Below are 26,526 nucleotides of genomic sequence, written 5' to 3'. Positions count from 1 at the left end.
ACACCCAAGCCTCTTTTGACTTAATGTTACTAACTTCAGCATCCCTCTTCCCCCCTTGTCTACTTCTTTTTGCTCCTTGTGTATTTAAAGGATCATGAAGTTCCACGTGGCAAAAAAGAAGTTTAAGGAGACTTTGCGTCCGTATGATGTGAAGGACGTCATAGAGCAGTACTCTGCAGGACACCTGGACATGCTCTGTCGCATCAAGAGCCTCCAGACGAGGTCAGGACACACACATTTCAATCACACAATTCTCATTTTGGCAATATTTTATTCATTTTGTTTCTGACCTGAATTCCCGTCTATCTTCATGTTTACTATTTGTGTTGATGTTTCTGTATAAAAGGTTTTCATAGGTGGATGTTGCTGCAGTTCCAACCAGTCCTATCCACCTTATTCCTAGCCCCCATGATGCCTTGCCGTGAATTATGGGGCACAACTTCTGGCGCGTCGTGTCACAGATGTCACAATCCTCTCTTCTAGAGTGATTGTATTAAAAAAATCTAGTAAAACATGTGTGAACACCACCTATTACACCTCAAACAGGATAATGTGATCATAGCTCTGCCTTCTACTATGGAGGGATGAGAGGACGACCTGAAGAAGTGGCCTCAGATAACCTACACCAGCATATTTAGCTACTTTATTGACTCCGTTGCTGCAGACGGTGAAGCGATGAAAAAGCTCTGAGGCAGATCAGTACTTCCACAGTAACAAGGTTTTGTTTCTTACACACAGATAATCGTACTTAAACTATTTATAGTCTATGCTGCTCTGCACTCCGTGCCATAAACTGTACAGAAAATAGTCAAAGTAACTGTCTGTCATTAAACAGACGCTACAATGCTGTGTCCTCCCTACACATGAAATCATACCTGATGTTCTCCTGGCACTGTTGTCAGTCCTTTTAATGACCCGACATCTCTTCTCCGCTGCTCTTTCGTAGCCCAACTACAAAGTAGGATACGGGTTTTCCTCTGTTGATGAAATGAGCACACATACTGGGTTTATGGTGGTCTCTTTATGTTTAGGTTTCTCAGCTACATTCTTCTGTATTCCTCGTCTGTAGGTGGGCGATGGAAACTTTACCGTTGGTCACAAGAACAATCCCTTTTTGTTTTGGGTGCATGTTCAACACACTATTGTTGAAACCACAGATTTAGCTTTGTCTGGCACCAGAGCTCCACAAGGATGTTTTAGAAAATGCAAATTTAATATTAAATATCTGTTTAAAAAATAAAGCAGGATTTGCTAAGTTGAAGGCGAATTACTTTTCAAAAGAAGCACCGTTGGCGTTTAGACACTATGATTAGCCTATGGGACTAACTAGTTTACTGCTACTTCCGCTACCTCACCGGAAGTTACGCCCATAATCATTTCTACAGTAACGCCCCCAAGAATAAGGTGGATAGAGGATATCACTCTATAGATAATCATTTTTGAATTAAATTAACCCACTTTTACCTTGATCTCTCTTCCAGTTATGTTTCTTTAGTACCCACTCTGTCTCTGTGTACTCTACATGTCCATCTGTGTCCCCTCTCTCTCCCAGACTAGACACTGTAGTGGGTCCCCCTCCGAGGTCTCTCAGCAGCCGCGTCAAGACCCTTTCCTCTCCCTCCCTGCATTTATATTACAGCCAGGCCCGGAGGAAACAGTCTGCACCGGGGTTAGACCGAAACTACCCCGTCCTGATCTGTTAACAAAACTTTGATGATGTCACACCTGGGTCAAGCAGCATGCAGTTATAAGCTTTTGCATCTATATTAAAATTCAGTGCATTCTTACACATGAATAGCATGTGACTACACGTCAGGGTTGTACACTATTGCCTTTTATGGTTGTGAGCAGGACTCGATTTGCTCTGGACTCGGTCTTGACTTGGACCCGTCTGGACCTGGGGTCTCATTTATAAAACAGTGCGTAGGATTCACACTAAATGTTGGCGAACGTTGAAATGAGGAAATGTACGTCCGCCAATTAAATATTCAGATTTATAAAACCATGCATACGCCTGTCAATTTGCTTTTATAAATCACAAATCAACAATTGTCAGCACGTGGATCAGCCTCATATCCCGCCCTCCACACGCCCACCATCGACACACAACAATGCAAAGCACCTCATGAATGTTTCTGCGTATACACGAGCCATCTGCGTCGCCAGTTTCTCCCGCCTCCATACTGTGCGCACACATCGGTCAGAGTTTCCTTACAGGTGCACACATTCTCAAGTTTGATTTTATAGATTACAACTTTCACATGGGAAGTGGCGTACGCACATTTCAGGCCCCGTTTTGTGCGTCCACAACGGTTATAAATGAGACCCCTGGTCTTGAACTTGACTTGGACTAGATTAAGTTGGTCTTGACTGCAGCCCTGGATGCAGTCCTGTTTAAATGCCAGGAAATAATATCAGTCTACTTGGAGTCTAACCTACGGGGTTTACTGAATCTGAGGTTGTACCTTCACCGTAAGTTGCAATAGAACACTTTACCAGATTGGCTGCTTGACTCGGGTCTGGTATTAGAGGTCATCAAGGAGCTCAAGCACTGGATTATGGACAAAGTTTTACAAGAAAAAAACAAAACATCTCAAGTTTTTCATTCAGATGTTACATTGCAACCTGGCCTCACTCCCAACGGCAGCTTGGGAGCAGCTTGGTCATTGCCAAGTTAGTAGTGAGTAACGTAATATTTTAAGTACCAACACTTAACTTATTTATGTCACTCTGGAAACTGTGATAATCCTGATTTGGGCCCCTTGAATACCTCATCCAACTGGAACATTTTGTCAGCTAACATATTGTAGGTGACTGTGGCTCCTCAGTGCTGCCTGTAGAGAATCAGTGTGTCCTCATGTAAAAGCCCCAATCCAGACTTTATTTGAACTCATAATCATTTACCATATTAGATACATCAATAATCTGACTTGTTCATCATCATTCATTCAAAATGCAGCTGTTTCACTTCAGTTCGTGTTTCCTTTTGCAGCTTCGAATCATCGAGGCTTTCAGTTCTTATGAAAAGTAAAGCTGGAGACATTGTTTCAGCTACTATAATGCAGTTATGGATTGGGGCTTTCACATTTACAGAATACAAAGTTTGTTTTAACCGTTGGTCATCTGGTGGTTCGTGGTGCTGAATGAATAACAGTGATGTCGGCGATGCCAGAGTTGTCAGTAGTGCTTCTGTAAAATAACATAGTGCTTGTTTTCTCTATCTGAGTGTTGTTATGACGACAAAGGCTGTAGATACACACAGACCACCTGAGTGTTCATTTACTGCATCTCATCAGCATCATGACCAGACATCCATTATATCCCGGCTTCATTAACTACATGTTTAGCCTCATACTCTGTGTTTATCTACATGCCAATGTTATTTATTTTCAATTAATAGAGGAGTGGATTTGTTCATTTGTTCATTTGTGCTTCATGCTTTAGTGTGTTTGTGAGAAGAGAGAGCGATAGATAGATAGATAGATAGATAGATAGATAGATAGATAGATAGATAGATAGATAGATAGATAGATAGATAGAGGGACGGACGGATGGATAGATGGATGGATAGATGGATAGATGGATAGATGGATGGATAGATGGATGGATAGATGGATGGATGGATGTCTGACCCGGTATTTCTCCTGTTTCCAGACTGGCCACTGCAGCTGGTCCCAGCTTGAGTAGCCGACCCAGGAACATGTCCTCTCCTGCTCTGCACTATTATTACAGCAACCACAGGAAGAAGCTGCCTGTCCCAGGGTTACTTTTATTTCATTTCATTTTAAGTGTTCCCTACAGTAGAATCCCATTAGTTACCCCTAATGATGACCAGTAGTTCCCTTGCTGTCAAACATTTGAATTTAATGCAAATGTACACTAACGTTTAGCCCAAACATCCCTGCTGCTACATTAGATCCCATCCATAGTTTCATACTTTGTCCGTTTTCCCTTCAGCAAAAACACCGAAACGTGTGTGCGTGAATGTAACTTGTTGAATGTGCAGTTGTAAAGTGTTCCACATAATTCATGTGTTTTGTGGCAGATAAAACACAATCATGTGTGGTGTTTCCTGGGTGCTGGCCTCTTCCTAGATCAATGCATGTTAGAGATATACAAACTTTATTAACTTTAACACTAATTCAACTTTATTTCAGTGTCAAAGAACTTGTGTGATTTGATCATGAATAATATACGCAAACTGGAAAGTGTGGTGGATGTACTGTAAGTGCTGCTGAAGTGGAGATTTCTGGCTCAACTAATTTTTAGAAAACAACCTTGAAAATGGTAACATTTCATACATTTTGAAGACACTACACGTGAATGGGGTAAAAAAAATAAAAATAACTAATAAATATCACCATGCAACTTCTCCATCCAAAAGCAACAATATGATCTGCATTGACCATACTGTATTTGTAAATCTAATTTTGGGATGTAGTGCTCATAAATGACCTTTATTCCTTATGACTTTTGAAATTTTGTGATTTGTTTTTTGGTGCACATTGGTGTGAAAAGAGCCCATGAAACCCATGCAGACTACTGCATGAAATCCAATCTGGAAATGTTGTTTTTCTTTATTCCAGAAAAACTGACAGTTTTGGAGATACGGGGTTTTCATATGAGGGCACTGATACAGCCGAGCTCTGTGTGTGTTGTGTGTTTTACTAACTCTACTCTTAACATCCTACTGCTGCTTTAGGTTTTGTTGCCTGACTTGGGATAACCTGCAGTGAAGCTTGGGCGCCTACTTATATTACTACGTCATTATTTTCAAATGTATTGACACCAGTGTGTGCGTGTGTGTCTCAGGGTGGATCAGATCCTGGGAAAAGGCCAGATTCCTGTGGATAAGAAGATGAGGGACAAACTGCACCCAGATGGAGACTCTCTGGAGGGCATGAGCATGCTGGGACGAGTGTGTAAGGTGGAGAGACAGGTGAGTTTAGAAAAAATCTAACCGGTAAAAAACACATCAGCACTATAAACATGCATTAACAATATTTTATTGCCAAATAATGTTGATGATATATCTGCAGCTGATTTGGACATGGAAACACAGCTACTGTTACGAGGAAATTCCTTGGTTGAAGATGGAGGTCAATGAATTGCTTAAAAGCCCTTTAAGCTTCACTCTCTCTCTCTCTGTCTCCCTCCATGTTCTCCCTCTCTCACTCTTTACTCTTTTCTCAGGTAACTTCCATTGAATCAAAGTTGGACTCTTTGCTGGACGTTTACCGCCAGGTCCTACAGAAAGGCTCCACAGCGCTCACCCTCTCCTCCCTGCCCTTGTTCGAGCTGGACAACCACCAGCTCCACAACTCTGACTACCAGACTTCCATCATCGGCAGGGATCTCCCCTCGCCGCAGGGAGTTGATCCGGTGGGAGGCGGAGGAGATGGCAACAGGGGGATGCGCCGTTCTCTTAGCACCAACCCCAGAGGCCTGCGGCTCATCCTGGTGCCTGCCGATGATGATGGGCCCCCGGACTCAGCACCTCCATCCTACCCCCCGTCCACAGCCTCGCTCTCCCCATCCCCCCTGCTGCCTCCTGATAGCCCCTACCCAACCTTGGTCACCCCAAACGATACCTCCAAAAGAGCACACTTCCCTGACCTGCCGCCCCCACCTCCCTCCACCGGGGGTTTCACCCTCCGGCTGCCCCCGGTGGTGCACCCCTCCCACCTCCGATGCTCCGCCGATCCCGTCCCAGAGGATATGACGGATGCAGAGCTGGCGGATGAGGGGAGCCTGGGCCCCTCTGTTGTTGTGGGATCCAGCAGTGTGGATGCTGACCAGGAAGGGGACAGTGAGGAAGGCCCTGCCCAGGAAAGGGTGCAGCTGCGGGAGAAGACTTGCTTGAAACCGGAGGGGGTCTGGAGGAGGCACATGAGCCTGGAGGTCAACCCCCTGCTGCTGCTCTCGTCCAGCCCGGACGAGAGGCCTTCGGACTGGGGAGGCGGTCTCGGGAAATCCCTCTCCGTGCACAATCTCAGCCAGCCTTTGACCAACCGTGCCGCTGGTCTCTCCTCCTCCGCGCTCAACAACAACAGCAGCGACAGCAACGGTAGCAACCGTGGCAACGCCCACGGCGACCTTAGCAACTGGGACGGGACAGAACTATTCATTAGTGAGTGCAAGCTGGAGCCAGCAGAAGAACATTTCAACTTCCTGTCCCAGGAACCCGACGGCAGCTCCTCGGACCTTTTACAGACTGCGGAGGAGGCTGCACCACCTCACCCCGAGTTCCTCAGTCAGTCCCCTCACATACAGCTGGCGTAACCACACACACACATTGACACACACACACACACACACACACACACACACACACACTGTATGTACACAACGTTGTTTAGGAAGCCACTTTTAAAGTTTTTTTACAGGATACTATACAGATTATGTTGCAAAATGTCCAACCTATGCCTTGTATATGGACATTGTGTAACATGATTATGTCCACTTTCATACATATTTTATTATGTTATATACTTTTTACGAGGAACCAAAATCAATCAATCAGGTTTTATTTATATAGCACGTTTCATACGACAGGTGTGCTTGAAAAATAAAACTAAAAACAGGCAAAGATCATACATGACAAAAACATTAAATAATTTATAAGATAAGAAGATGTTACAATAAAGAAGGAATAAGATAAGAAGGTATTATTATTATTATTATTATTATTATTATTATTATTAAAAAGGGGATGATAACAATAATACTGATACTAAAATAAAAGTTGTACCCGTTAACCACACACTAAACACAATATATATATACTGTATATATATATATATATATATACAGTATATATATATAAAAAAAATGTTTTTAATTAAAAGTATGATTAAAAATATGTATGAGAGTGGGCATATTCACGTGACACAAAATACACAAATACAAAAAAAAACTTCTGTTAAGAGAAATTGCTTTGGTCTTTATCTAAAGATATTTAGAGATGGTAATTTTATTAACTTTTTACAAAAAAAGGTTTTTCATAATCGGGATCATACATTGATAAAAAGGATGTTGAAAATAAAGATCAAGGAAGGAAAGTTAACTTTGATTTCTAAGCCTGCCTTCAAGACAACAGAGTCTAGAAGCAAATCAAATAATTTGGTTCACCACAAAAATAACTGAGTAATGATAACTTTCTTTTCAAAGTATTTTCCAGCTGTCCTACATGTTAAAGGGGTAGTTCTGGTGTTTTGAAGTGGAGTTGTATGAGGTACTTGTCAGTGTAACCTCGACAATTAAATGAGTGATTTAAATCAGAAGGAAATACTGTATGATTGTCTCTCAGCCAAAAATATGTGTAAGTTACAAAAGTCAAGAATGTAGTTGAACCTGAAATAAGCCACTGGAAACTACAGGTCAACCACTTCCTTCTCAACATGCGGTGAAACCAGTACACACACACACACACACACACACACACACACTGACACATACAACCATCACTGAGTACTCCAGCCGACTTGACAAACAGCTGTGACTGACTAATCACTTCTTTTTTTTTCATACAAGTGCTTGTATTCAGAGACGTTCTTTGAAGAAGAGGAGAGCCGCTCGCTCTCCTGATTCAATGTCTGTCTTTGGCGATGTAAAATGTCATCTTTTACTTATGCTTTCATACATATCACTGCATGGATTGTTTCCAAAAAATGAATGAATACTGGGTGAGACCTGGTGTGATGGGAATAGCTGAATTATAAAAAAAGAGTTAAAGGTCAAACCATCAGCATGTATTCAGACCACAAGCGTCCCGTTCTGTTCATTTTATACAACCACAGACATGTTGTTTCATCTGTCAGCAAGTTGTCCGTACATTTGGATGCAGCGAACCTAGAATGGCCTATCAGGAATCACTCAAGACAAGTGTTGGACCGTGTCCCGCTTGCGTTGGACAGTGAGCGAGTTAGTTGCTAAAGGTCTGAATGCTGAATTGCCGTTGCTCAGCCAGCCGAGCATGAGATGCTGCATGTCTAAGCTGCTGCAGTCACTCGCTGGTGGCCTTCTGCATGTTAAAGTAATGTTTCCTACGAACAAAGTCTGCCTATACGAACAATATTATATTCTAATTTGAACTAATTTGAAAGAATAACCCACTTAGTATTAAAATTTTAGAACAAACATACAACCTTTATAATGTTTTTTTTGACAAACCCTGTCTGTTTACTGGGTGCTGGTTGCACCATGTGCATCAATAATGATTATCGGCTGCTGGACTGAACGTATTCCCTCCTCCCGGTCCAGAGCGACACTAGGCGTAGTGTAGGTGTTAACAGGGCGAAATGTGCAACGCACAGACTCCGTTTATAACATAGCAGGTTAGTTTTGATTCACCTGAGGAAGCCGTGATAACGATATACTGTACATGCACTGTTGTTGATCCAGTATGCATGTTGTTACTTGATCCATGTGTCCATTCTGCTGCTGACGATGTCAACAATGTCATATATTTACATAATAGAATAGGAGAGAGAGGGAGTGAGATGAGAACAATGTGCCCTGTAAACTCAACACAGATTGATTGATCCTGATTGATATTTTCTGTGACTTCTGATCCAGAGTAATGTCCTCAAGGAGGAAACTTTGGCAGCAGACTAACTAGGCAGGCCAGAATCTCAACTGAGATTAAAATGTGGTTTATGTATGGACGCTTTAAAGTCTTGCTGCCCCCCCAAAAAAATCATGTATAAGCATGGACGGATTATGAGACAATGGGCCCCTGGGCACAGACATGTAAAGGGCCCCCACCCCTCCTACATGAGAACAAGAGCTACAGATTCAAAGAGACATATTTTTGTCATTTTGCATTTCTTTGTAGTCATTTTGTATCTCTTTTTGATGGCTTTGGATCTTTTTGTAGTCATTTTGCGTCTCTTTGTGGTCATTCTGCATCTTGTGGAGTCATTTTGCGTCTCTTTTGTAGTCTCTTTTTGATCGTTTTGGATCTTTTAGTAGTCATTTTGCATCTCTTTTTGGTCATTTTGCATCATTTTGTAGTCATTTTGCGTCTTTTTTGGTCATTCTGCCTCTCTTTGTAGTTGGTTTGCGTCTCTTTGTAGTAATTTTTTGCGTCTGTTTTTGGTAATTCTGCATCTTTTCGTAGTCGTTTCGTGTTTCTTTTTGGTCATTCTGCATCGCTTTGTGGTCCTTTTGCGTCTCTTTGATCTTTTTGCGCCTTTTTTTTGGTCATTCTGCATCTCTTTTTAGTCATTCTGCATCTCTTTGTGGTCATTTTGTGTCTCTCTTTTGCAGTTTTGCGTAAGCAGTAACTTCAAAGAGAAGCTCTGGCCCAAGGACCCCCTGACCTGTTGTGCCCATGTCCCTGCGCCCAGTAGGCCCGTTCAGTAATCAGTCCATGTGTATAAGTTACCAGGATTTTGAATGTGCATGCACTCCCTCCTCACCACATCAATCATAGTATTTAACCATTAACGGTTATTGTAATGAGTTTAAAAATGACTCGAGTGCACACATTTATATTTCGGTGCATTGAGTCCTTATTCAGATTGAGAAGTTTTCACTGGCAGGTTTATGGAAAAATGGTGTGTTGCAAGTTTCTTCAATGACACCGTCTTAACAATACACTTGTTTTCAATGCCATCCTGCTTGTCGACTGCTCTTGAGAGAGAATTATGCACAAAACTATGTCAGACATCTTAATTTTTTGTTAGCCATTTTTGCATGTTTACGTCTTAAGGAGTATGCCGTCACAGCAGTCTTAAAAGAAAATGTATTTTAATGTGTTAATGACAACCTTTATTCATCATTAATTTGCAGTTATATTCCCTTTGTTTTTGAATGGTGAGGAAGTGCATTGCTTAGCAAATTAACATTCTGTAGAATAATATAACAAGTATTATCTCCTAACAAATGATAATTGTAAACACTTGTAGATTGATTTTGAAATATTCTACAGCCCATGCAGAAGATGATGAAAGCACAGTTGTTTTTGGTGAGTTTGAGGAGCCTGAAAATGTGACATGGTAGTTTAATGCTTAATATTGGAAGTTTTTTTGTAGTTATTGATTGAGTTTTGCTACATATGAAAAGAGGCCAGCCAAAACTGTCAGTTGTTTTGAAGCTAGATATCGAACACAAGGAAAGCCCATTGACTCAGCCGGTTGGGGAATTGGATGGATTATTCCCTTCATAAAACATGCTCAATTTTGCAATCTGTAAATTGCTTAAGGGTGCCTTTCTTGCATATTCTTATTTGTTTTCTTCACAGGGCTATAAAGGTCCTGTTTGCCTACAGCCTATAGCATACTGTATAGTTGAAGTCAAATGGCTCATTTTGGGTTGAGCATCCAGTTCACTTAAGTCATGTAGCTTCAGCCACAGACTTTATATGGCTTCGATTGCTAATAATACCATTTCTCTACTGCTTGAACAGTAATTTATTACACAACTGGGCCTTAAAGCTTGATAATGTTAACATTTTTATTTCTTTGAAATTAATTTATTAAAGTGCACATTATGTTCTCTGGATGAGAAATGCAAAAATAATTTTATTATTCATTAATAAAGTACAAATTAACTAAACTGTTTTTGGTTTGTGTGTCTTTTTTTTTAGCAATCAAAATTTCATAAAATCTCAAAGTATAGTCAAAGAACGTATATTGCCAAGAAGTGAAATTTAGGTGAATAAAGTCATAACTTTACCAGAAAAAGTCGTAATATTACGAGAATAAAGTCATAACTTTACAAGAAAAAAAGTTGTAATATTACGAGAATAAAGTTATAACTTAACGAAAAAAAAGTCGTAATGTTACGAGAAAAAAGACGTAATATTACGAGAAAAAAGTCATAACTTTCCGAGAAAAAAAGTCGTAATATTACGAGAATAACAGTCATAATATTATGAGAAAAAAGTTGTAACTTTACGAGAAAAAAGTCGTAATATTACGAGAATAAAGTCATAATATTATGAGAAAAAAGTTGTAACTTTACGAGAAAAAAAGTCATAACTTTACAAGAAAAAAAGTCGTAATATTACGAGAATAAAGTCATAATATTATGAGAAAAAAGTTGTAACTTTACGAGAAAAAAAGTCGTAATATTACGAGAATAAAGTCATAACTTTACAAGAAAAAAAGTCGTAATATTACGAGAATAACAGTCATAATATTATGAGGAAAAAAGTCGTAACTTTACGAGAAAAAAGTCGTAATATTACGAGAATAAAGTCATAATATTATGAGGAAAAAAGTCGTAACTTTACGAGAAAAAAGTCGTAATATTACGAGAATAAAGTCATAATATTATGAGAAAAAAGTTGTAACTTTACGAGAAAAAAAATCGTAATATTACGAGAATAAAGTCATAACTTTACGAGAAAAAAAGTCGTAATATTACGAGAATAAAGTCATAACTTTACGAGAAAAAAAGTCGTAATATTACGAGAATAAAGTCATAACTTTACAATAAAAAAAGTCGTAATATTACGAGAATAAAGTCATAACTTTACAATAAAAAAAGTCGTAATATTACGAGAATAAAGTCATAACTTTACGAGAAAAAAATTGTAAAATATAATAGTCGTCAAAGTCGGAAGTCGGAACTCACAGAGAGCACGTGAAGGCAACACAGTCTTGATTGACAGCTTGACAGTATTATAGCGGTTAGTGACGTCGCCAGCTCGAGCTAGCCGGCAGGTGAAGAAGAGGCAGATTTAAAATGTCGGACTGGGAGGAAGAGGAAGACCACGAGGGCGGCGCTGCTCTCCGGAAACCTGCTGCTAAACCAGCTCCAGCTGAGTGGACGCTACCACAACACGACGGCCAGAGACCCGGTGTGAGAAACGCAGCCCGGGGTGGAGGCTCCAGGGAGTGGAGAGCTGAAGGTCGACCGTTCCTCCGGAGCTCTGATCCAGGAGGAGGCTCTGGAGGCTCTGGAGGCCGAGGAAGAGGAGCCTTTAGCGGGGAACAGACGGACTCTAACCAGCCGGTGACCTTCACCGTGGATAACGCTGTAGTTGGCAGAGTAATAGGTGAGTTTATAAAGCTGTTAATTCAGTTTAAAAGGTTGATAACCGTGATGAAGTTAGCTAAATGCCGTTAGTTGTTCGTTAGCTAGCTAGCTAGGCTAACTCAGTAGACTTTTTTTTTTCAAAATAAAAGAATTATTTTAATATTATTGAACAATTTCATGAAACTAAGTCATAGTATAGTATGTCGAAGATTCACCAAAAAGGTCAATAACACCAAAAAAAAGACTTATTTTTTTTATTTCAAAATAAATAATTATTTAAATATTATCGAAAAATTTCACCAAAAAAAGTCAATAACACCAAAAAAAAAATACTTTATTATTTTTTTATTTCAAAATTAAATAATTATTGAAATATTATTGAAAAATTTCATAAAAATAAGTCAGTAACACCAAAACAATACTTTTTTTTATTATTTTTTTAATTTCAAAATAAAAAAATATTTAGATATTGAAAAAATTCACCAAAAAAGTCAATAACACCAAAAAAATATTTTATTATGTTTTTTATTTCAAAATAAAATAATTATTTAAATATCGAAAAATTCCACCAAAAAAGTCAATAATACCAAAAAAATACTTTTTTGATTTTTTTAAAATAAAATAATTATTTAAATATTATTGAAAAATTTCATGAAAAAAGTCATAGTATAGTATATCGAAAAATTTCACCAAAAAGGTCAATAACACCAAAAAAAAGACTTTATTATTTTTTTATTTCAAAATAAAAAATTTAGATATTGAAAAAAGTCAATAACACCAAAAAAATATTTTATTATGTTTTTTATTTCAAAATAAAATAATTATTTAAATATCGAAAAATTTCACCAAAAAAGTCAATAATACCAAAAAAATACTTTTTTGATTTTTTAAAATAAAATAATTATTTAAATATTATTGAAAAATTTCATGAAAAAAGTCATAGTATTGTATGTTGAAAAATTTCATGATAAAGTCATAGTATAGTATGTCGAAAAATGTCACCAAATATATCATAGTATCGTATGTTGAAAAATTTCATGAAAAAAAGTCATGCTATAGTATGTTTAAAAATGTTATGAAAAAAGTCAGAGTATAGCATGTCGAAAAATTTCATGAAAAAATATCATAGTTTATGAGGTCATCATGTTTCACACTCTTTATTGTGTGGGTATGACCTGTAATTGCATACATGCAGCTAGCTGATGTAACTTGTGCTTCCACTAGTGATGTGTAGAGGTTTTGATCAAACTCTAAATACATTTTATTCCTGTTAAAGGTCGCGGAGGAGCCAAAATCCGTGAACTTGAAGAGAGCACTGGTGCAAGGATCAAGGCAAGTTTCAAACTAGTGACGTCATATCACATCCATGAATAAGATGCTGGTGCTGGCCAACAACAGTGTGAAATGGAAAACTGCCTGTACACAATTCCTCCTTTATTTCATGACTGATGATGCTTCAGTGACTGATGTTCTTCATCAGGTCTGAGGAGGGAACAAGAAAGCAGATTAGGCATTTCTGTTTGTCTAAATGAACTCATGTCAACAGTTGCTATTGTAAATGGCATAAATCAGATTATCAGATGTAATCAGAGCTGTAAACTACAAAATACCAATCCACCAAGAAATGCTTATAAATATCTGCTTTGGCGGCAATTTTCCAATTTCAATTTGTGTCCATGCATGTAAACATAGTCAATGTATAGCTGGAAATATTGTCTATAATTTCACTTGAAACTATTGTGTTAATTTTACACTAAATGCCTTAATTAAATGAGAAAATGCTCTTTCATTTGTCAAGTATTTAATTCACACAGGAGTATACAGAAATAGGCTTCACCATGTGATTATTTCATATATACTATTTATTTATTGAATTACTAGAAAATGTGCAATATTGTGATTTTTATCCTTATAAAGATATGAAATGACCTATATCAGGATAGAGGATTTTAACCATATTGCCCAACCATACCTGCCACATAAATAGAAAATCATCAATTATATGCATCTCTTTATTTATCTGGTAAAATCCTCTTTAGTTATGTACAGTCCGTTCAAAGACAATAACCAAATCAGCTTGATTTCAGACAAAGTCCATAGAGGGTCAGGACCAATTCAAGACTATCTGAACTGCCAAACGACTGTCTAGATTTCTAATAGATTACCAGAATTGCAGCTAAAGCTGTAAATCATCTTCAGAATTCAACTAACGGTAGGACTTGACTGCTACAGCGCTGTATGCTTAACATAGTGAATGTTGCTCTTTCCATGAACGGGCACTGTGGTCACAGCAAGTATAGGATGTTACGCTGAATTCACACTAGAGCAACAGCGAGGTGCAGCATGCAGCAAGCAAGGCCGCGGAAATATGTAATAATTGCGGCGAGCCACACTTCGCCGCTGCCTGGTGAGAATTTGGCGTTGGTTTCCTTCCCTGTTTGTAACTCTGCTGTTCTTTTTTTTTTTTTAGATAAACAGGGGGGACTATGAAGGTGAGGTGGTCCTCTTTGGTTCCGCTGCTGCCCAGCAGAAGGCCAAGGAGATGATTGAAGACCTGGTGGCAGACACAAGTAACTCTCGATCTCGCAATGGTACGAAGTCACTTTCCCAGAAAATGTTGGTTTTGATCCTAAAAGATTCCCGGTAGTTGTGTCTAAAGACAAACGGCATATTTTTGTGATTGGATGTATCGGATCCTAAGACGAGTCTCAAGCCATTGATGTGGTCACACTTCGATAGGAACTCATTTTGTATCCATAGAGAGATCTAACTTTCCCATTAATGTAATAAATTGTGCTCATCCCGGAGCTACATGAATCTGCTTCATGGATGTACAGATGAGAGGAGAGAAAGTAGAGAGACTGGAGGAAACGAACCTGAGTTACTGTTGAGTTTTGAGTTCAGCTAGAGGCTAAGATGCTTAAGGCCCTTAGCTCGTCACTGATTGGCTGTTCAGCTTAAATTAATCAGTGCACGAGAAAAGAAACGTAAGTGAGGAAAGCAAGCAAACGAGTGACGGCAAGAGGGCACACACATTTGAAATGATAATTTTTCATCTTCGTCACATCTGAGGGGGAACTGATGGAGGAGGTTACAGAGGAGGTGGAGCTAACGGAGGAGGCTACAGAGGGGGTGGTGAAGGAGGAGGCTACAGAGGAGGTGGTGATGGAGGAGGCTACAGATGGAGAGGTGATGGAGGAGAAAGGGATCCCTCTGTCTGGTCTGCTGCAGCGTTACAGGCTGCGGATGCTGCCCCGGCTCCGCCATCCATAGACTGGAACACCATCCGGGAGAACAAGGACAAGTATGCAGAGCTCAAGTGGAAGGGTGAGGGCTCACATGTTCTCACTGCAGTACACAATACTGGTTACACAGTGACCGTCGTAGCAAGGGGTGTCATGCTTTTGATTTTAAATCGCAAATCGATTGAAATTAGCTTCCGATTTCGACTATCAAATTCAAAAGCAGGGTTGACAATAATTTTGGATGCAAATGTAAATGCCGTCAAATTAAAGCGGAGATACTTCACTTTCATTTCATAATTATTGTTTTATTTTAAATGTAAGAGTACAAACTAAACTGTCCTATTATGTATATATTTTCTTTGCCCTTGTCTGTTGTTACTAGCTTGTGTTGATTAGTTTATTCTTGTGATATGACACCAGAATTTAATTTGCACAAAAGAATGGGCCTCATCCGTGACTTTAAACTATTCCTGTAATATTTCCTTCAGACCTCCCGCCCCTGAAGAAGAACTTTTACATTGAGGCAGAGAGCGTATCCATGCTCACAGCAGAGGAAGTCAGCGAATGGAGGTAAAACTGCCAGTGTTATCTTTCTATCACATCATCTTCTCTGTGATTGTAAAAAAGGTGTCCACATTATATCAAATTCCATGACGAAGGGAGTTGTTGACAGGCTTGTAAAACCTCAAACCTCCCATTTTTGCCGGATCTCTCCAGCTATTATCAGGTTTATTGTCGGCATTGTTTTCCATTACAGCCTCTGACAAATAGGTGGCACCATTTGTCCACCTTTTCATGTGCTATCTGAGCAGGACCAGCTGTAATACTTACAGTTTACTGTATGCAAATCTGTCATGTAGATGCTTGCAAGCCTGCTTTTCCCGGAATCTGTTGGAGTGCACAGAAACAGGATTCCCCAAATATGGTCTTTCCTCTACAAAACAACACATGTGCCAGATCATATGTACGTAAAAGTGTGTACCTAGTACGGGCCACGTCGAGGTTGTTCCAGGTCACAGGCAGTACGGTCAATCAGTAAGACGGAGACAACTGTAAATGTTTGTCTGGAGTAAAGGCTTCAAAATCTAATTGTGTGTGAGTGATGATGTTTTTACTTGCATGCCTCCGTGTGTGAATGTGCTGTGTGAGAGAAATCTACTCCCCTGTCTTGAAGGATAGAAGGGAGATATGGATACAGGCAGGCTGCTATCGGCGGCCTTGGGTTCATCAGACTTGGAGCAGAAAGCTGTGAGCTATGGCTTTGAGCTAGGGAAGATCATGACCTGCTGATGTAAATTTAACTAGTGACCGACCTGGGGCACCTGTGGTTCTAATTCTACTGTGGCAACAAGATATATTACCAGGGGAGGGGGGCACCTTCCATAACACTGGAAAAGTAGTTGACAACAAGAGCTTGACAGTGGTCCCAGTTGTGCAGGATAAAAGGTCCTGATCTGTAGGTCCTCAGGACACAAATGATTAAACTCTGTTAGCTGTCTCTGGGTCGGTGTCATGTTTGCAAATTCCTGTTAATTAAATGTATTTAGCATTGAAAAGGGTTTGGATTCTGAAATCAAAATAATATTATATGTCCAAGTTGTAAACAATGTAAAAACATTCTATGCAGCTGATTTTCATGTGGTGTTTGTAATTTGATACTGTTTGGACCAAATGCGGTTTCTTAAACATAAACTAAACACATTGTGTATTCGTCTTTCTCCAGGGCTGTAGTGTGTTCTGGTATAAATCACTCTCTACCCTTTCAGCCAATTCCACAATGTTCTTGTTTGTGTTATATTTTTCCACAGGAAGGAGAATAACAATATCTTTGTGGACGACCTGAAGGAGGAGGGAGAGAAGCGTCCCTTTCCCAATCCCTGTCGCACCTTCCTGGAGGCCTTTGAGCTTTATCCAGAGATCATGGAAAACATTGAACGCGTTGGCTTTGTCAAACCAACCCCCATCCAGGTATGAGCCTGTCATTTATCACTAATCATACTTTGAAGTATCACTGCTGAATATTTTAGAATCAAAAGAACTCTTTATTTGTCATATATCAATTCCAGCAAAGCAGTCATTGGGAATGAAAATCTTTGGTCTCAGGTTCCTTCAACAATGCTCATAAAATATGTCTATATAGAAGGGGAAATCACACACGTAAAAGCAAAAGGATAATCTAAGGCATAAAATAGTGCAGTTAAAATGCATGTAAACATAAGTATGAAATGGTAATGCAAATTGTCATTTTGTTGACATATTTCAGAGGGGAAACTGAATGTAAACAGGATGTAGTATGTATATGCATGATGAGAAGGAATACATGTACACAGAGGTGCAAACAAGTACTAAAAATATATATACAGAGGTGTAGACAGGAATACAGTATGTATAGAGAAGTAATAAATATGTACGTATACACAGAGGTGTAACTGTTTTTAAAACCGTAAAGTGACAATTGATGAGCTCTGATGTTTGTTTGGTTGACTGATAAACAACAAGTTGCATTTGCCTGAGAAGATGAATCTGGATCAGATCAAACCTGGTTGTTATTAGCTACTTAGTTTGGTTAATTAGCAATAACCCAATATTTGGGTTAATTACTATGTAAACGTATTTACTTGTAAACCAGGGAAACATTGCCCTCTGTCCTGTAAAATGCATGAGTTGTTTTAATTATAGGGCGCCTTATTTTGGAGCAAAAGTGTCCATGTGGCAAATAGTTTTCTGTTGCTGTGGGTAATCCCCGGGATTTACAAAGATCCATATTTGGAAATACCCGTATTAAAGGCACCCTTGACGGGAAATTAATCAATGAATCTTCTGTATTCAGAGTAATGGGAAGCCACCATAGAAGGTTTGTGCAGTGAGTGAGTGAGTGCACAATAGAAATGGTTTATAACTTGTTGACGTTGCCGTTTAAGCACACAGACATGAGTCAAGTGTGGTAGAGATTTCTTTTTTTTTACTATGTAAATCTAAAGAAAATGTTATCTTTACTTTAATCACTGAATGGTGGCTGCAGCAGAGATGAAAAAATGGGTGTTTGGGTGTATGCACATCTTTATCTTGAAAGTGATGCATGGAAACTACTACGAGTAGTAGTGAGTGAGTCTTCTATGTACATGCATGTACATGTTGTAATTCCAGTATATTCTGGGCTCATTTTTAGGTGTGTTGCTTTAGTTTTCCGGAGGCTCTGATGCAGCTCGCTGTGGCAGTTAAAAATCTGAATTAGTGCTGCAAGGGGAAATGAAACTGCATCATCTGCCTCTCTGATTTCACTTTCATTTCACAGTAAGAGGCTTGGTCTGGTGGAGTGTATTATTACAGAGCCGTGCTTTCAAATAGTTGCACAACCGGCTCTGTGTGATGCAACGGCAGGATGACAGTAAACCTGTAGTGCATTGCCGCACCCAGTACTTTGGCCCATCCTGCATGTCTACTAATGCCTCCTGGTGTGATGCGGTTAGATTGCTATGTATGCCAACCAGTTCAGTGATCCCACTCTCAACAGAAAGTCCCTTATGTAGGTGTATTCTTTGGTACAGTCTTACCAGGTCTTACAGTTTCAATGGAAACTGTTGTTGTGTCTCTTGTTGATGTGAATGCCCTTATAAACATTAACTGTCCTTTGTTTAAGTTTCTGTTTATGAACAGGAATGAATGAATGAATGTATCACAATTAACTACTGACAATCATGCAATTAATCTCGATTTAAATATTTTAATCAATTGACAGCCCTATTGTTTGTATAAATCTATGATGATGATTTTGTTTGATTCTTCACCAGTCTCAAGCGTGGCCGGTGTCTCTGAGTGGGGAGGACGTGATAGCCATCGCTCAGACAGGAACAGGGAAAACGCTGGCCTACCTGCTGCCAGGGTTCATCCACATGGACGGACAGCTTCTGTGAGCACTCAGCTTACGTTTGTATCTTTTCTTTAGGCATCAATGATGATGATATTTTTCCAGACAGTGAAAGTGCTCTTTATCTTCATTTGTTTCAGAGGTGTGCAGCTTTGATATCTTTTTGTCCTTCCTTCCTCGATAGGCCTAGAGCTGAGCGGGGTGGTCCAGGCATGTTGGTGCTGACTCCCACCAGAGAGCTGGCCCTGCAGATTGAGATTGAGTGCAGCAAGTACCGCTATAAGGGCTACAAAAGGTCCAGCTGTGTTATATTTTCATAAGTCATTAAGGATGAGCTTAGAATCAATAATTTTTCGCAATGTACAGTCGACATAATCGTGAATGTTCCTTCTGTGCCTTCCCTCAGTGTCTGTATCTATGGCGGAGGGGATAGGAGAGCCCAGATCAAGCTGGTGCAGTGCGGTGTGGACATCGTGATCGCAACACCGGGACGACTAAATGATCTACAGATGAATGAGCTCATCAATCTTCGCTCCATCACCTACTTGGTCAGCTGTTTGTGTCCGTGTCTATGTCAGTGCCTCAATCTGTCTATTCTTGTAATTCTTCAGGCCTTATGGTGCGAAGCGAACTTTTCACATACAAAGTCAATTTGTGCTGCAACGATTAATCGATTAGTTGTCAACTATTAAATTAATCGTCAACTATTTTGATATTCGGCTCAGTGAAACGCCTTTGGATGATGTTACGAACCCAGACATAACAGCGTTTGGTTTTCTAAGAGACTTCCACAACATGTCCAAAGCAGCAATATCGGTTATTTCACCATGGTTGATGAGAAGTTGTTGGTATCTAGATGGAGGTAAAGCCCCTCCCTATCTCCGGCACGTCTCGTGCGAATAAACACAAATGATCCTGCGTCGAACTTGCGCGAGTAACGCATTTTGATGCGAACATTAGATGTTAGCACAAACCAATGTAGAAAACGTTTGTGTTCTTTGTTTGGTGTATGTGTTTTTCTTTCTTAAATATTGTGTGTGGCGAGTACAGATCGGTTGTTTTTAATATCTGCTCTGATCATTGGGAAAAGGTGCTGGACGAGGCCGACCGTATGCTAGATATGGGCTTTGAACCCCAGATTATGAAGATTCTCCTGGACATCCGCCCAGACCGACAGACTGTCATGACCAGGTATAAGTCAAATCACATGAAGCCCTTTTAAACAAATGTGTGTCATCACATGGGTAATGAACAGGACATTAGGACACAAGTGCAGTTCATTTACTTTGTTACACTGTTCCTTAAAGGGACTGTTTGTAACTTTTTAAGCGTATAAATGTAGCGGGTCACCACACATGCGCGTTCGCATATGCGCGCTCACGTGTGGCTGGAGCCTCGTCTCCGCTGCCTGCTCTCCTTCACTCAGAAAGCTTGCGCGTCCTCGCTGTCTCGCTCCACCTCTAGACGTGAACGCACGTTCACTCCACACTGCAGAAGAGTTAGTTTAGCTCTGAGAATATCTAGTGAATGCACAGGGGACGTTTGTGCAGAAATAAATGCTGCAGCTCCTCCAGACCAACAGAGGTTTCCCGTGTCTTGTGAAGTGACGGAGCTCTTCAGAGAGTTACGTTGTCTTCTCGTTACCGACCAGGTGCCGGTGTCTCCTCTGCTTTCTCCGGCTGCGGGCGGAGAGAGCAGAGGAGACATGCTGCAGAGCCCCGCTGCATCAGCCTGCACTTAGGCAGGAAAAGCCAACACTAGGATCAGATCTAAATCATGTTCATGGAGAGACCTTCGTCTGGTCAGCTAACATTACTGCCAAGCAGCTGAAATATAGAGTGATATTGTGGTTTTAGCTGACTTGTGTCGCCTCACTGTTTTGAGTGATACTCGTTCATGTATATTTAGAGCGAGCAAGCGCGAGCCCGATGCTGACTTTCGTTGATTTCATGGCCACAGGTGTCGCTGTTGAGAAGCATTTCTGAAAGTTACAAATAGTCCCTTTAAGAGCCGTGGAGATTCACTTTGACATGTTGTAGGATGTGCGGTATAGAATTGAAAATGAGCTTTCTTTTTCTATCTTTAACTCCCATGTTTCAGCGCCACCTGGCCCACAGGTGTGAGACGATTGTCCAAATCTTACCTAAAGAATCCCATGATGGTTTATGTGGGCACCCTGGACTTGGCAGTAAGTTGAAATTAATATGGTCAATAATTTATTATGTGTGTTGACTTAGTACTTAATCTGTGATGTTATATCTGTCTGTGATGTTATATTTTGATAATCAATTGGTTTGAGTATTTTTTTTTTATTTTGAAACCCTTAATTCTGATTCCAGCTTCTTAAATGTGAATATTTTCTGGTTTCTTTACTCTATGACAGTAAACTGTATATGTTTGAGTTTTGGATAAAACAAGACATTTGAGGACGTCATCTTGGGATTAGTGAAACACTGATCAACATTTTTCACAATTGTATGACATTTTATAAACCAAACAACTAATCCATTAATCAAGAAAATAATCAACAGTGAAAATAATCGTCAGATGCAGCCTCAGTATGTTCTCCTACTTTGTCCCACCTGACTACTCGAGACAATGTCTCTGACCGTGAGCCAATTAACTGAGAGCAAATTCCTGTTTCTCTTCTACAAAAAAAGGCTCAAATATTTCTTCATTGTTTATTCTTGGAAGTTATATATTTTATTTATTTTTAAAAGTTTAATGGCTCATAGAAAGTCAATTTCAGATGCTGTGTGCTCCGATCTCCATGTTTACATGCTTCCCGTGTTTCTCTGGCTCTAAGGCGGTGAACACGGTGCAGCAATCGGTGCTGATCGTCCATGAAGATGAGAAAAAGTCCTACGTGTTTGACTTCATCAGAAACATGCTGCCCCAGGATAAAGTCCTCGTCTTTGTTGGCAAGAAGCTTGTGTGAGTGGGGAATCGGTCACTAACATGTGGCTTGGAGTAAATTCTGGTTTTAGCTACCACCCACAGTTGCTGGTAAACACCAGAGTTGACCACACATTGACATTGGCAGCACTTAACCACCTAACCATGTTTTTGTCTGTATTTGCATGCACTCTCAGGTGTGATGACCTCTCCAGTGACATGTGTCTGCAGGGCCTGGCGGTGCAAAGTCTCCATGGTGACCGTGAGCAGTGTGACCGGGAAGAGGCCCTCAAGGACTTTAAAGAGAGTACGTAACAGGAAGGAAAGTGGGGTTTTAAATATAGCCTTTCCCTATCTCAGCAGAGCAGAGGAGGCTGAAGTATAAATGTTGGTGTTTAGCTGGTGATCTTGAATTAAATGAACTCCCTCAAGTACAGCCTGAAGTATCAAATTAACCAGAGAATAATTATTGAATCTTTTTCCAGGCCGAGTTCGCATTCTGGTCGCTACAGACTTGGCATCTCGAGGGTTGGATGTCATCGACATAACACATGTCTTTAATTATGACTTCCCACGTAACATAGAGGAGTACGTCCATCGCGTGGGCCGCACTGGCCGAGCAGGGTAAGAATGTGTGTGTGTGTTTCTGTTTACAGATCACTTTATTCTGCATACATCAGACCAGCAATACGCCATCCAGAGTAGGCTCTCACCACCACGCCACACACCACGGGAAAACAATCCCGTGTCCCTCGTAGGCGGCAACAGCGTAAGCAGAGGAATTTGAAATATGTTTCCAGACTTCTACTTTAAACAAACCGGTTTAAATTAATAACGCTAGACGCTGAAGAGTTGCTGTGTAGTTGGTTGCACCAACAATAAATCCAAAAATGCAGATCTCAGATTTGTTCCCCTGCCATGACCTAAAAAAGATCTAATAGAGGGGCTTTATGGCTACAAGCTGTAGACCAGACCAGCATGGCGTCAACGCCGTTTGGGGGAAAGAAACTTGCTCTCACATTAAGGAAAATGCAGAGAATCTGTTGTGTAGCAGGTTAACCGAGGTTTTCACACTGAGATTTGAGGCACATACGATATGTGAATATTCACTGTCAGTGTGGTAAATGTCCAAATGATGCTGGTGACAGTGACTAGCATGGCTAGCTAACGTTAGCTTGAGTGGGAGGCTGCTGCAGTAATACAGTCATACATTCACGTTATAGCAGCATCAGACTGTCGTCTCCAACTAAATCTCACCCTATAGATCAAACAGTTGGCTATTAACACGTTGGTTATTTACAGACAACACTCAGCCTGACGTGATTCAATCAATTATGTAGAGATGTCTGGATAAGCACTATCCGGCCACTGTGTTGGACGCGGGCAGACTGAAGGGGCATGGCGGCGATCAACCGTAATTTATTAAGGTATCACGAACGCTCAGGTTCAGGCGAGGTCACAAAATAACTATTATGAATAATTATGTGTATGAAACAAACATTTGTTTAACAAGAAATGATACGAACTTGTCAAAATTACAATCCAAACATAAGTCAAATTGTAGTACCCGTATGTGCCGGTCTGATGTAAACTCCTGGAGTCACATGATTGACAATCACTGCCAGTGTCTGGCTGTTCCTGGGTTAGTTTGTAATGTTGTTGTATTTATGTGCCAGACGCTCAGGTGCTGCTGTTACCCTGGTAACAAGAGAAAACTGGAGGATGGCCCCTGAGCTGATTTCCATCCTGGAGCGAGCAGGACAGGTTAGCACACACACACACATATGTTATTTTGACAACCCATTTTATGTTGACAAAATGTTATGTATACTTTCTCGTGGTATTTCGCTGCAGACTGAACCATTAGGATTTTGAATTAATGAATAAACCATAGAAAGCTATTGTGGGTTTCATTTCATAGAAAGCATCATCATAAAAGGGCTTGTTTGATGAAAATCTTTTGATTTAGTTTATTTTAAAAGAAAATATTGTTCCCTACTCTCCATGGCACAAAGTCACTAAACCAGGAAAACTCTTTAGTTCCCAAGTTTTATTTACAACCTGAAAGCTCGGATGAATAGTGCCATTGATTAAGAAGCATGTGTTACAGTATGTTCTTATTCGAATTATCAAGTTTTAAAATGATTTAATAAAATATCTAGCAAACCATAGTTGAGTGGATGTAATATTTGTGAATCCTGTTGCAGGAGGTCCCTGAGGAGCTGGTTCTTATGGCAGAGAGATACGAGAAGCACAAGAAGGAGAAGGACTTGAACAATCCAAGGGGAGGACCGGGAAGAGGAGGCGGAGGAGGAGGAGCATGGGGAAGGAGTGATGGTGGTGGAGGAGGAGGATGGGGAGGGAGAGGGAGAGATGGTGGAAGTGGAGGAGGAGGATGGGGAAGGAGTGATGGAGGAGGAGGAGGAGGAGGAGGAGGATGGGGAAGGAGAGATGGTGGAGGAAGAGGAGGCAGGGATCGAGACCAAAACTGGGCGTTCTAATGCGTGATTGTCCCCGTAAGTCCACACATACCGCTCCACACTAAAGCTAGACATTAGGGACATTCTGTCAGAAATCAATCACTTTCTGATCTCACCCCTTTCAATTTTAAATATTTTTCCTACATATTAATAATATGAGAGTGAGATTGATTTCTGACAGAATGCCCCAGTAATTAAATTATATATTTGTGTGGTATTCTGATTGAATAATAATTTAGGACTAATATTCTTATGTTTTGTTTTTTTTCTCAACAGCGTGAAGCAGGATCTGACTCCACCTGTGTTGTAATTTCTTTTGAATGTATATTTTTGTATTTGATTTATTATTATTTTTTTGTTTGGAAAGTTTTGCTTGTTGTGTTTTTTGTCAGTGAGCCAGTTACACCTCATTATTTTGTGCTCCTGTTTTTAAAAAAATGTTTAAAATGCACAGTTTTGACAGTATTCTTCTGTCTGTACCTCACCAACCAACCATAGCAGTGTTTAGTGTCACTCTGAATATTTTGTTTATGTAATTTCTTGATTTTGGCAGAATTAAATCTGTATAATAAATTCTCCTTTTTAAAGAGACGTGACACTCGGTGGATTTTATTGGCTTGGTAACTTGATATACTTACCGTTATGATACAGTAATGATTAAATCTGCTTTGCACCATTTATATACCTCCACAATTTTGGGAAAGTTTTACATAGAAAATGCCAAGGATAAATGTTTTATTATTAGCATTAAAGTAATTAAAAAGGCAAACATAAGTCAGTTTTTTTAATAACTAACTTATTCTTTGCACAGGAAGTGATGCCCTGCATCAAGTCCAGGAGCTCCTCTGCAGCACATGGACAGGAAGTTACTTTGCTCAGCTGACCATGTAAGATTTACTAGAAGAGATGTGAGGTTAAATAACTCTAAGCAGACAACTGCAGATTCCCAGAAGTGAACATTTCACCAGTTTTGAAACAATCTGTCAGCATTTCTGACCAGGAAGCCGGGCACTCCAGGTCAACAAACGTTGGCAAAAATCTTGCCATCGGGGCACATTCACAATCACTGAACAGCAGTTTAACCAACTACAAAAAAAGTTCATTTATTTCACAGTACAAAAATAATATAAAAATAAATTCAGTTAAATTCAATTAAATTGCAAATATCCGCAAATGAATTGCACATATCTGTAATGAGAAACCCCATACACGTGAATGGTAAAAGTAGTTTGAATCGTACTAGTCAAAATGTAATTACAGATATCTAAAATTAGAGTTTAGATTAGGTAAAATGATGTTGCAGATATCTCTAATGAATATCCAGTCTAGCTATTAAATGTTAAAACGGCTTGCCATACACGGCGGGCTTTAGGACCTATGCTGCAGCCAGCCACCAGGGGGCGGTGGAGATGTGTAGGGTTCACTGTCGGTCTGAGGTGAAGACAACATGACCGACACGAACTACCCAGAGGATGAATGTCGAGGAGAACCGGGAATAGTTCTACAAACGCTGCGGTCTTGCAGCCTGAAAGACGGCAAGTAATTACACCGGGAAACTTTACAAATCTAACGAGAGAGTCACCAACAACTAAAATGTCACCTCTCTCTCTGTTTCAGGGTTTAAACGGACGGTTGAACCAACGGTCGGACCAACGGTTGGACCAACGGTTGAACCAACGGTCGGACCAACGCTTGAACCAACGGTCGGACCAACGGTTGGACCAACGCTTGAACCAACGGTTGAACCAACGGTCGGACCAACGCTTGAACCAACGGTCGGACCAACGCTTGAACCAACGGTTGAACCAACGGTCGGACCAACGCTTGAACCAACGGTCGGACCAACGGTTGAACCAACGGTCGGACCAACGGTCGGACCAACGGTCGGACCCAGCGGTCGGTCACCAGCCGTTAACGACGAGCTGCGCAGGTGCGCTGATTGATGCTCTGATCAACCGGTGGTTGTGGTGAAGAAATCACCGGAGCTGATAGCGAGTGGTCCGGATTTCAGGCTTCACACTGTAGAGAGGGACAACCGGGCACGTTTTCA

At 40.3% G+C, this 26,526-nt stretch overlaps 2 protein-coding genes across 6 annotated transcripts in view; both read left to right on the top strand.

The window, feature by feature from the left end:
- The window catches only part of kcnq5a (potassium voltage-gated channel, KQT-like subfamily, member 5a), a 105,231-nt gene extending 98,895 nt beyond the window's left edge, over window positions 1-6,336 (top strand). The window contains exons 12-16 of one of the 3 annotated variants that reach the window (XM_037783044.1): window positions 91-222; window positions 1,553-1,669; window positions 3,655-3,762; window positions 4,813-4,939; window positions 5,194-6,336. In XM_037783044.1, coding sequence (XP_037638972.1) covers window positions 91-222; window positions 1,553-1,669; window positions 3,655-3,762; window positions 4,813-4,939; window positions 5,194-6,282 — 1,573 coding nt within the window. In that variant the 3' untranslated portion in view covers window positions 6,283-6,336. The remainder of the gene's footprint in view (window positions 1-90; window positions 223-1,552; window positions 1,670-3,654; window positions 3,763-4,812; window positions 4,940-5,193) is intronic. The other 2 variants (XM_037783045.1, XM_037783046.1) reach the window with 2 other exon arrangements.
- Window positions 6,337-11,636: 5,300 nt separating this feature from the next.
- ddx43 (DEAD (Asp-Glu-Ala-Asp) box polypeptide 43) lies at window positions 11,637-25,072 on the top strand. 3 transcript variants are annotated; one of them, XM_037781405.1, is made up of 19 exons: window positions 11,637-12,007; window positions 13,265-13,320; window positions 14,459-14,579; window positions 15,061-15,090; window positions 15,148-15,315; window positions 15,722-15,803; window positions 17,042-17,201; window positions 19,025-19,143; window positions 19,286-19,396; window positions 19,508-19,649; window positions 20,192-20,292; window positions 21,202-21,289; window positions 21,908-22,035; window positions 22,194-22,303; window positions 22,482-22,620; window positions 23,673-23,760; window positions 24,204-24,336; window positions 24,418-24,512; window positions 24,753-25,072. In XM_037781405.1, exons 1-18 carry the CDS (start codon window positions 11,695-11,697, stop codon window positions 24,495-24,497), a joined length of 2,169 nt encoding a protein of 722 aa, XP_037637333.1. In that variant the 5' UTR covers window positions 11,637-11,694; the 3' UTR covers window positions 24,498-24,512; window positions 24,753-25,072. The 3 variants fall into 3 exon arrangements, with proteins under 3 accessions (XP_037637333.1, XP_037637331.1, XP_037637332.1); XM_037781403.1 differs by having other exon boundaries at window positions 24,204-24,512; XM_037781404.1 differs by lacking the exon at window positions 24,753-25,072 and having other exon boundaries at window positions 15,061-15,078; window positions 15,136-15,315; window positions 24,204-24,497.
- The last annotated feature ends 1,454 nt before the right edge of the window (window positions 25,073-26,526 follow it).

The sequence above is a fragment of the Sebastes umbrosus genome, chromosome 10, assembly GCF_015220745.1.
Source record: "Sebastes umbrosus isolate fSebUmb1 chromosome 10, fSebUmb1.pri, whole genome shotgun sequence".
Classification (NCBI taxonomy): Eukaryota; Metazoa; Chordata; class Actinopteri; order Perciformes; family Sebastidae; genus Sebastes; species Sebastes umbrosus.
This window is presented reverse-complemented; position numbering and strand designations above follow the sequence as displayed.

Coding starts and splice junctions, on each gene's coding strand:
- ddx43 (XM_037781403.1), top strand. CDS start 11,695: ATGTCGGACTGGGAGGAAGAGGAAGACCACGAGGGCGGCGCTGCTCTC. Junction 20,293..21,201: donor CGACAGACTGTCATGACCAG/GTATAAGTCAAA, acceptor CCCATGTTTCAG/CGCCACCTGGCCCACAGGTG. Junction 21,290..21,907: donor TGGGCACCCTGGACTTGGCA/GTAAGTTGAAAT, acceptor TCTGGCTCTAAG/GCGGTGAACACGGTGCAGCA.